Source organism: Sinocyclocheilus rhinocerous, unplaced genomic scaffold (genome assembly GCF_001515625.1).
Source record: "Sinocyclocheilus rhinocerous isolate Xijiao unplaced genomic scaffold, SAMN03320098_v1.1 scaffold1812, whole genome shotgun sequence".
Taxonomy (NCBI): Eukaryota; Metazoa; Chordata; class Actinopteri; order Cypriniformes; family Cyprinidae; genus Sinocyclocheilus; species Sinocyclocheilus rhinocerous.
In genome coordinates this window covers 295,728-307,066 of record NW_015670626.1, presented here as the reverse complement: position 1 = coordinate 307,066, position 11,339 = coordinate 295,728, and the positions used below count along the sequence as shown (strand labels likewise).

The window sequence follows — 11,339 nt, the reverse complement described above, 5'->3', positions numbered from 1 at the left end:
TGTGAGTGTGTGAGTGTGTGTGTGTGAGTGTGTGAGTGTGTGTGTTTACTCACATTGGCAGAGGGGTTTCGCACCGTCACGCTCGGTGTCGTGGCTCTAAGCGCTCCACTCAAACCATGATAATATTTGAAGCAAACCTTGGTCTCAGCTGCACAAGAGAGAGAAACAGAGGAACAGAATGACATGAAGGTCAAGACATTGTCGACTTGCACACTGATCCACGACTGAGGAGGAAACCCAGCAGAAAATCCCCACATTCTCTCAAACTCAGTGCAGAAATCAGAAGCTGAGTTGGTGTTGTTATATTAATTACATAATCACACCAATTACCCATTATTAGAATTACAAAATAACATATACATTTGATGAATAAATACATTTTCTTCAGTAAAGGTGTGTAGAGCACACAATGAGCGGGTGGCTGTTAAGGTGCTGCTATAGGACATAATGGATAAGATATTTAGAGTGATTTTTAGCATGTTGCTATGTGGTTGCTAGGTGGTGGATAAGGTGTTCTGGGTGCTGCAAGTTGGTCTTCAACAAGTCACACATTTTTTTTTGTGAGAAATGGAAAAGATGCATTAAATTGATCAAAAGTGTCAGTAAAGACATTTATAATGTAACAAAATATTTATATTTCAAATAAATGCTGTTCTTCTGAACTTTCTATTCATCTGTGAATCCTGAAAAATAAAATGTATCAGTTTCCACAAAAATATTGTGCAGCACAACTGTTTTCAACATTGATAATAATCAGAAATGTTTCTTGAGCAGCAAATCAGCATATTAGAATGATTTCTGAAGATCATGTTACACTGAAGACTGGAGTAATGATGCTGAAAATACAGCTGCGCATCACAGAAATACATTACAGTTTAACACATTCACATAGAAAACAGCTGTTTTGTGTGTGTGTGTGTGTGTTTGTGTGAGTGTGTGTGTGTGTGTGTGTGTGTGTGTGTGCGTGAGTGAGTGAGTGTGTCTGTGTGTGTGCAGATGGACTGTGCTCCTCCAGGTGAATTTTCATGGCTGTCTTATTTCCATGCGCTGCTCACACCTGGCTTGATTTCACCTGAATAATGCAGAGCAATTTTTTCCCTAACTGCTCGCATTTGCGCATGTAGTGGCCTCAAAAAGTATTTTTGACACTTAAGCCTCATTCCTAAAATGTTTGAATGATATTGCATTATATGGCAAAATATCAAAGCAAATGTCATTTTTTAAAGATAGCACAAAAATCCATTCATTTAAAAACTGTACCAAAATAATCACAGTTCTTTGTGATTAACTGTGCAATTAATAGCACCTGCTATTAAAATTTGTAATAATACATATTGAATACCATAATTAATGTAGGATATTCATAAAGAGAGTATATTTTAAATAATATTTATTTAATACCATTTTCTTAACCAAGTACTATCAAGGTTAGTATCAGTGATACCCATAAAGATATTGATTCTTCTATTAGATAAAAAGTAGTCATTAGAGCTATTCAACATTACATTTAATATGTCATAAAACATTTTTAGCATTTAATAGGCTTTAACTGTTGAGGAGGAAGACAGCCTATTTATAGTTGCCTCATTAAATGTGTTTTTTTTTTCCCCAATGTTTATGTTAGTTCTTATTAACTGCCAAAATGAATGCATTATTTTTCCCAGCCCTAGTTTGTCTCATTATTTGTGTTACAAGCTGCAAAAATCATCAGGATTAAACCAACAACTACAAACAAACCTTTCATCTCTTTGGGCTTCATTTACAAAACGCAACCAGAACAAAATGAGTTATACAGTACATAAATGGTTTAACTAAAATTCACCTCATCCACCAGAGATGAATCAGATTAGATTCATCATGTTAGATGCTCTGAATTTACCACGTGTATGATGTAGTATGTAAATCTGATTGATTTATATGATAATTGTGTGTTTCATCTCATTCAGACGTCATATAAATACTACATTCATCACACTTTTTTTTCAGGAATTCAATTCTGAAGTTTTAAATGAACAGTATGTCTCTAGCGCATCTCATTTTATGCCGCAGCTGCGCGGGAGAAAACGCATAATGAGACAGAGGAGACCGTCATGGAGGATATATAGGCAGATGGCGAGGAGCTTCAAAAGCTGAACATCTGAATCTGGCTGGAAAGAGATGCATGGAATGAGAAAACAGATTTATATAATCACGCTGCTCGATTTGACAGCCAACCAGCATGAGTGAGTCGAGGTGGAAGATTCCCAGATCAGAGATGAAGACGGTATTGAAAATGTGCAGACGCTGAGAAATATCCTCGCACAGAAACGTCACAGGAATCAGAAAATAAGCCGACTGCAGAAATACAGCGACGGAGTGAATCCTGAAGATGATGAAGTCCACCGGACTCCCGACTGTATCAGTGGCTGTTGTGAAATTGGACTGTTGATTGCTTTTTTGGCAACATCAGCGATTTGCAGAGGAATATGTCAAACCCAAACCCTGAGGCGACTTTGTAAAAGTGCATTAATGGAAGAAAGAGACAAACAGTCAGGATGAAACGGGAAGAGAAATACTGACCCTCCATAAGTAATGATGCTGAAAATACAGCTGCGCATCACAGAAATACATTACAGTTTAACAGATATTTACATAGAAAACAGCTATTTTAAATTGAAATAATATTTCACAATTTTACTGTATTTTTGATCAAATAAATGCATCTTTGGTGAGCAGAAGAGAGTTTTGAACGCTGGTGTACCATTATTGTATTTGTATACCATGGTATTTCAATGGTACTGCTTCAAAGAACACCATGGTATAAAAATGGTACATGTCCAAAAAAATCCAAGCAACTATGGAAATTTTGGATGAATATCGTACTCAGATCGGTGCAATAAAAGCTGACAGCTTGCTAAAGTCAATGTGAAAGTGAACAGAATTTCATGACACGTCTCCTAGGGTGCGTTTCATATTTCAATTTCATTTCTCAAAGCACCCTGCTTGTGCATGTGGCATATGCTAGCAAAACACAAAGCATTAGATGTGTTACATCTGCTATTGTCATGTACAGTATGAAGACTCCAGCGGAGCGATGTCCTGTCAGAGGCTTTCAGATGTGTGTGTGTCGATGTGTGTGTGTGTGTGTGTGTGTGTGAGTGAGTGAGTGTGTTATCCTCACACAGGAACTTCACAGGAATCAGAAAATAAGCCGGCTACAGAAATACAGTGACATCTGAAACGGTTTCTATCCTGAAGACGATGAAGACTGCATCTGTGGCGGTTGTGAAAGTGGACTGTCGATTGCCTTTTTGGCAACATCAGCGATACGCGGAGAAATAAGCAAAATCCAAACCCTGAGGCGACTTTGTAAAAGTGCATTAATGGAAGAAAGAGACAACGAGTCAGGAAGAGGATACTGACCCTCCATGAAGTACAAGCTGGCATCGATTCTCCACACGATCTGGCCTTTGTGGGAGCCGCTCACGCCACGACTCTTATAGTCCAGAAAGTTTTCTGACAGAACCTCGTCTGTAAAAGACAAAGAAAGAGGTGATAGTAAATTACAGCCAAAGGTAGTTAGTTGTTTTCTCCTGTTCTGCCTCCATTTCAAGAGCAAACATAATACAAAGGTTGTTATACAATTATTTTATTATGTCATTACATTGTTTGGAGCATGAGAAAAAAAAAATTATTATTATTATTTTTTTATATTTTGTGGATATTTTATGCTCTGTCCTCTGTTATTAAGAGTTATTAAGAAAATGAAAAAAAAAGACACTATCAGTTTTTAGGTTACAGGCTATTTATTGGAAGAAAACTTTGTATAAAGATTTACTCAACTATGTTATGAAAGATATTACAGAATGATTTGATATACTATTTTATATAAATGGGTATTCCCATTTTATACATTGAATAATTTGCATATTAATGTGTTCTTGAGGCAACATGTAATGAAAAAAGAAGTGTAATACTATTAAAACAATATTAATATTATTAATAATAAAACAATTAATATAAATGTAAAATATAAAACAGTAATATTGTGTATTAAAATAACTGTTTTCTGTTTTAATATATTTTAAAATGTAAATATTATATGATGAAAAGCTGATGCTGATTTGCTGCTCAATTATTAATAATGGATTCTTTGATGAATAGAAAGTTCAAAAGAATAGCATTTATTTGAAACATAAATATTTTATAGCATTATGAATGTCTTTATTGTCACTTTTGATCAATTTAATTAATCTTTTCTGAATAAAAGTGTTAATTTATAATTATTACTTACCCCCAAACTTTTGTAATATATAATGATTTCCACAAAAATATTGTGCAGCACAACTGTTTTCAACATTGATAATAATCAGAAATGTTTCTCGAGCAGCAAATCAGCATATTATACTGATTTCTGAAGATCACGTGACACTGAAGACTGGAGTAATGATGCTGAAAATACAGCTGCGCATCACACAAATACATTACAGTTTAACAGATACTCACATAGAAAACAGTTATTTTAAATTGTAATGATATTTCAAATTTTTTACTGTATTTTTGATCAAATAAATGCAGCCTCGGTGAGCAGAAGAGACTTCATTCAAAAACATTTTATTAATACTGGCATTATATCAGGTATTGATCAAGCATTCAAAACCCTGGATTTAATACTGGCCAGTGAGAAACTCATATCTGTTATCATCTTCTCACCGATGAGGTACATGCCGATCCAGTCGCCGGCGTCCACCTCCTCTCTGACGTCCCAGCAGATGACCATGTCTTCTGATTGACCGATGCAGTAGAGCGAGGTGCTGGCGCTCAGGGTGGAGCGGCTCTGTAAGGACACCAGGTCCGTGTCGCTGGTGGATCGAGCCGAGCTGAAGCGTGTCTCGCTCTTACACCGCCGCCGGCTCTGGGAGCTCCGTGACGGCGAGGCCATGGCCGCCAGACCCAGAAACCTGCTCTGGTACAGGTTCTGCAGAAGAGTTACGTCAGATACTTCACAAATGCATTCTCACTATCTGAAACGAAGTGAAACTGTTTCATAAAAACGTTAAAATTCTTTCAATTTCTTCTTGTATGTATATACTGCTGCTATGTATATTTGATTTGGAACTCACATTTTAAAAATATCTAAAACTTGACACAAATTCAGAGGCAATTTCACTGCCTGGAAACCATGTCTTAGTGTTTCAAAAGCAGTAAAACTACTTTATAAAACAGATAGTTCCGGTGCTTGATTCTGATTGGCTGGGCCGCGTTCGAAGCTGTTGTAAATTACTCTACAAACACACACCTTTGTTTACGTTTGTGTGTTGCTCGGCAACCACTTTGTTGCAACCACAACTGATTCTGAGGAACTACATTGTTTGGTGGAAGAATACTGTTTTTATTAATATCATTACACTTTATTTGCTCTGTTTTATTTTGTGAAACTGTACTACGTATACGGAATAACCGTTTTATAAAAGCAATAAGCCCCGTGAAGCTGTGGTTTACAGTGAATTTATAACAGCTAAGGGGGTTATAACTCCGCTTCGCGTCGTACCTAACAACGCCTCTTAGCTGTTATAAATTCACTGTAAACCATGGCTTTTTGGGGCTTATTGCTTTATTAACATCTTCTTGGAATTCCAAATGGATTATCGTGGCACAAGTGAAAATCACTTGCAGCATTCCTTCTCATCAGTATAACATCCGCTCATTAGAGCATCCGTGCTCGTCAGGAGAGTAATGTCAACAGACACTGGCATCTTTCCTGATCTCTGGTTGTTGTTTGGATCACATCTTTCAAACTGGCATAGGATAATGTACCCAAATGCCTGATTTCGACATTATTTGTCACTTTGTCTTTGTCCCATAGAGGGTTAAAAAAAATCAAGCTGAGTTTCATATAACTTATAAAAAAATTACAAATTAAAATAATGTAAAAACATAAATTGCCATGACTTACTGATCATATACATTTTATAATAACTAAATCTCCAAATTTCTGTAATAAAACAAAATTATACACATAGTGTGAACCAGAAATTAAACATTTAAAACATTGCCACTACAAATATTTATTAATGTACATTGGAAAATGTCCCTACAAATATTTATTCAAGGTCTAAACCCATTCTGAAATGAATGCAAAATCTGCAAATAAATGTAATTTCAATGAATTTTAACCTAATTAATTAAATAATCCTTAATTAATTAAATGCAATCACCTTTGAAATTTCAACATGGGAATCTGCACGGGAAAATCTATCACCCTCAGGCAAAATTCCCAATCGCGTGGATTCCTATTGAAATGACTGGATTTTGACTGTTAAAATGCACCCGAGAATGAAATATGACCACACCTTTACTCATAAATAAACCAATTTTTCTGCTATTATCATAATAACTGGGCGAGATTTAAAAGTAAACTGCATGATAATTCCGATAAACATCATATATCAAAATGATATTACAAATAAAAAAAGTGGCCCAAAAATGTGTTATTGATATTTGCATTGTTTGTGAACATGTAACAAAGATCTATGAGTGTTAGTCAGGAAATATGGCACTTTCCAGAAGATGGACATGAAAAGATCATGCAGAGAGCTGTGAATGGAGAGGAATATGCAACAGCCAATTCTATTAGCAATTCATTACTACTTTTTAGCTGGAATGTAAATGCATATGGCTCTGTTATGATGTGTATGGTTTATTATCCAGTCAGGGTATAAATAAATCTACAGAGATGCTTTAACATCGAAGCACAATAATGAGGTTCTCATAATTTATTTTCACAGAGTTTCTGCAGGTTTTGTGAAGTCGAATTTAAGACTTTTTTTTTTAGACATTTTTAAGATCAATTAAAGAACATCGGGAACAAATTGGTACACAATACATCAATATGGTATTTAAATATGAATGATCTCCATTAGTTTTTCATTAATTGTACTAAATAAATAACATTTACTGTTCCTTCTGACCACACTGCAAAAAAGTGCTGTTCTTCCTTAGTATTTTTGTCTTGTTTTCCAGAGCAAATGTCTAAGGATTCTTAAATCAAGACACATATACTTGAGAAACAAAATGACATAAGAAGTCTTGTTTTATGAGAAATTGATCAAAATGAAGTGAATATATGATTAAAACAAGAACAAATATCTGTCAGTTAATTCCAAGGGAAAACCCATTTTCAGCTCATTGACAGATATTTGTTCCTGTTTTAATCATAAACTCACTTAATTTTGTTCATTTTCCAGAAAACAATTGAGCTGTATATTCTCAATTAGCATCTCAAGTAAATGTATCTTGCTTTAAGGATGTTTAGATAGTTGTATTAGAAAACAAAACAGAAATACTGAGAAAGATATTCATCTTTAGCAATGCATGTGGCATTTAATGCCATGAAATATCTAAAATACCTTTTTAGGCCTTAATTTGTGGAAGGGTGAATTAAGACTTTTTAAGACCTGCAGAAAGCCTGTTTACAGTGTTATGCACAAGATCATCAACCATGAGAAACAGGCCACACTCTTGACTTCTACATACAAGCCCAACATCACTCTGATCTGATGAGTTTTGATCGTCCACGTCAGTCTTCTTGTTATTTTCAATGACAGAGGCATCGACAGCATCTGTAATTGCAGGCTGAGATCAGCTCATATTCACTAGATTCCCCACTATGCCCTAAATATTTCAGCTTTATCAGGAAGGTGTGATGAAATACTACGAAACTGTCAACATATCTCTGAACGCCTGCCAAGAGCTCACACACACACACACACACACAGACCTTAAAATAGTGAAGCCTCTGGGAGCTGCTCCACGGTAAACGGAGATAGAAAGTGTCAGAGAAAGCAAGAAGACTTAAAAACAAGCCCAAAATGACACAACACTTATCTCCTCTGAGGCGCTTTCAAAGCTTTCCCTTCCCTGCTGGAAAGAACAGTGTCTTCTTTACCCTCATAACGCATTTGGGTCCATTTGACCCGGAAGAGATACATAATAAAAATAAAAAAGACCCTCAAAATACAGATCTTTTTTTTTTTTTTTAAATATATAACGATTTTAAAAAAGTTACACGTTTTGTGTTCGGGTCATTTTGGACCAGGGTGTGTATGGAGTCCCATTAGGTGTCAGCAATACTTTTTGTAAAATTATCTATGAAGCAATACAGCCTTTTTCCCAATATCGTTCACACACTTCTGGGACTGAATTTTGTTGATAAACGTGAATATGTGCGCCTATTGATGAACCATTGCAATGTGAAAAATTCCCCACTTTTTCCATCTGAAAGTGAAAGTTCATACAAGTAAAATTAATTTATTTGGTTTGAGTTTCAGAGTAATATTTATGTTGTTTTGTTAGAAATAAATATGTAGGTTTCATAAATTTGGACTGTTTTTGAGCAATCATGAGTTACAAATTCAAAGGAATTTAATTAAATTCCATTCATTCTAATGTACAGCTCTGGAAAAATAGTTTCTCTGGATTTACCAGGTATGGGTTTGAGTAAAATGTTAATATTTGTTTTATTCTATAAAGGTCTGATACATTTTCTTCCTTTCTACAATTTTATTTATTTTTATTTTTTTTGCAGAAAATGAATGAATTGGTCAAAATAACAAATGTTTTCATTCTGGGTTATTCTACCAAGTATTGATTTCTTAACTCTTCTGAAGTTACAACATTGCTACTGTGTTGTCTAAAAATGAATATAAACATGTCTGAAAACATGGCGTCTTTTTAGTTATTTTGACTAATTGTCATTTCATGCTCTAAATGACAACATGTTTATTTAAAATTTGGAAGAAATGCCATCAGTAGTTTACAGAATAAAGCAAACATTAGGCAAACACACAACTTTAAATAGCAAATCCAGAGAAATTGAGAATTTTCAAGCGGTCTCTTTTTTCCAGAGCTGTATACATTTTTCACATTTACTCATTAATGCGATGTTGCTGGTCAGATATAATATGGTTTTAGTTAAAAAAATATTAAGTTATGACTGTTTTATAAAATAACGATTCTTCAGGTCAAAACTGACCCGGAATGTGAAAATCGTATACAGATATTCAATGCATTATGAGGGTGAACTTGAGTTGAGTTGCTAAGATAAGGCTTGGCAAGAATAAACATGAACCAGCATTAAAATTATAATTTTTTCTTTCATCTCAATCCATACACATAGAAATGATTCATTAAAGTTAGGAATGATCGACAAGGTGTCTGTCAGTATTTTCACATTTACTAAACAAAATCCATGACGGAGCAATCCATAGGTTCACATAAAAGCTTTAAAGTAAGAGTTGTGGTGGTCATGATGAGTAAATGGCGGTGAAGATGATGGTGATGATGAAGGAGGAGTCACAAGCTGAGCGAATGAAGAAGAGCACTGACCTTTACACTACACAGGTGTAGCAGCATTATGATTCAGCGACTCAAAGCACATCAAACCCTGAGGAGAAGGTCAGGAGTTACTGAAACGGCATAAAACAAACCCTCTGAGCACCACTCAGTCCTTCACTCTCAGTGCTGCTACAGAGATACAACTTCAGCTCAAGATGAAATATTGTAATAACATGTAACATATTTTACAGTGATATTAATGTCAAATGCAAGAATGCAATCAAAATCAAAGCTGCATCATCAAACATGAAACTACATTAGAATCAGACACAAATACATCACTTCACACATATAACAATAAACACCCAAAGCATTATCTAGATTACAGTAGTGCACATCAGTGAAGGTCGACGGGGAGATTGCAACAGGATAAAAAGTGAACCGCTCCTTTTTCTTGTGCCCTTTCGCACATCATGCAAAAGTTACCTGGTTAATCAGGATTTACACTACCGTTCAAAAGTTTGCGTTCAGTAAGATTTGTTAACGTTTTTGAAAGAAGTATTTTCTGCTCAGCAAGGCTGCATTTATTTGATCAAAAATACAGCAAATAATATATATATAAAAAATTATATTATTACAATTTCAAATAACTGTTTTCTATGTGAATATCTGTTAAAATGTCATTTATTGTTGTGATCAAAGCTGAATTTTCAGCATCATTAACGTTTCTGATTTGTTTGAAAACAGTATTTCTTTGAAATAGACTTTGTTTGTAACATCATATTACATTATGCTAATACATAACAAACAAAAACAAAACAAAAAAAATAAACTTTTGACTGGTAGTGTATCTGCACACAAACAGTAATTTCCATGAAACACAAGCAGAACTTAGAAACATAAATTTGTTCTGGTGTTTTATGATTATTTTATGATCATACAGTATGTGATGCATTTTGAACATTCATTCCTTAATTTGTATTTAACTTTATGCAACCCACCTGCCAAAGTAATGAAGTTAAACGACAGCCTCTTTGTTTAAAGTTGCTAATAAAATCAATCATTTCAATAAACCTGATTATTTCTAACACATATAACCCTTTGAAACATGACGGTAAATCAGTGAAATCGACTAGCTGCTGCCTCTGTGATGGATGTTAATGAGCTGAATGATTATCATGTGTCATCCAGCATTCAGCTAACACTGCTATTCCCTCAATCTCAGTACTTACTGCAACTGCAGAACACATTTAATGATTGGTCGAGAAAGCATTGATCACCAAAAAATGAAAAATGGCATAAATTAGATTTCGATATCGTGTGAAACGGTGCAAATGCTCTCAATGTTAACATTACATATCCTGCGTAGCTAACCAAATATTCTCTACATGACTGAAGTGAATTACGTCCCATCTGAGATTCACAGCTGATGTATCTCCATGCTGTAATGTTGTGGACGGGTCGCTTTCATCAGCATTGATCTTTCTGATAAAACACTCATAGCAGCAATAAAGAGACTATTAGATGCCAGCAGCTGTAAGCACACACATGTGATAATGGAGAGTGTGTAAATAACACAAAATAGAAAACAAATAATATTATTATTTACGGTAACACTTTAGTATAGGGAACTCTTCTCACTATTAACTAGCTGCATGTCTATTATTAACATATTGGCTGTTTATTAGTACTTATAAAGCACATATTCTGCATGAGCATATTCTACATCCTTAATCCAACCCAATATTTAAACTTAACAACTACCCTACTAACTATTAATAAGCAGTAATTAAAAGTTGTAGTTAATAGTTAGTTAATAGTGAGAGCTGGACCTTAAAATAAAGTGTTACCTTATTTACTTGAAACCTTATGTTGTGTTTTGACCAGGAAAATATTGTATTTTTCCAGAAAATACTAGTTAATATTATCAAATTGTTAACATTATCACAACAACTCAAAAAAAAAACCCTCCCCCCAAAATTGATATGTTTTGTACGTTTTGGGGATTTTTACCCCATTCTTGT

At 34.6% G+C, this 11,339-nt stretch overlaps 1 protein-coding gene across 1 annotated transcript in view; it reads right to left on the bottom strand.

Annotated features, from left to right (window-relative positions):
• Nucleotides 1-11,339, bottom strand: part of hecw1a (HECT, C2 and WW domain containing E3 ubiquitin protein ligase 1a) — a 69,423-nt gene that overhangs the window by 52,750 nt on the left and 5,334 nt on the right. Inside the window, exons 2-5 of the mRNA XM_016546261.1 lie at nucleotides 9,367-9,424; nucleotides 4,693-4,957; nucleotides 3,403-3,510; nucleotides 54-148 (exon numbers count right to left, since the gene is read on the bottom strand). Coding sequence (XP_016401747.1) covers nucleotides 54-148; nucleotides 3,403-3,510; nucleotides 4,693-4,957; nucleotides 9,367-9,393 — 495 coding nt within the window. The 5' untranslated portion in view covers nucleotides 9,394-9,424. The remainder of the gene's footprint in view (nucleotides 1-53; nucleotides 149-3,402; nucleotides 3,511-4,692; nucleotides 4,958-9,366; nucleotides 9,425-11,339) is intronic.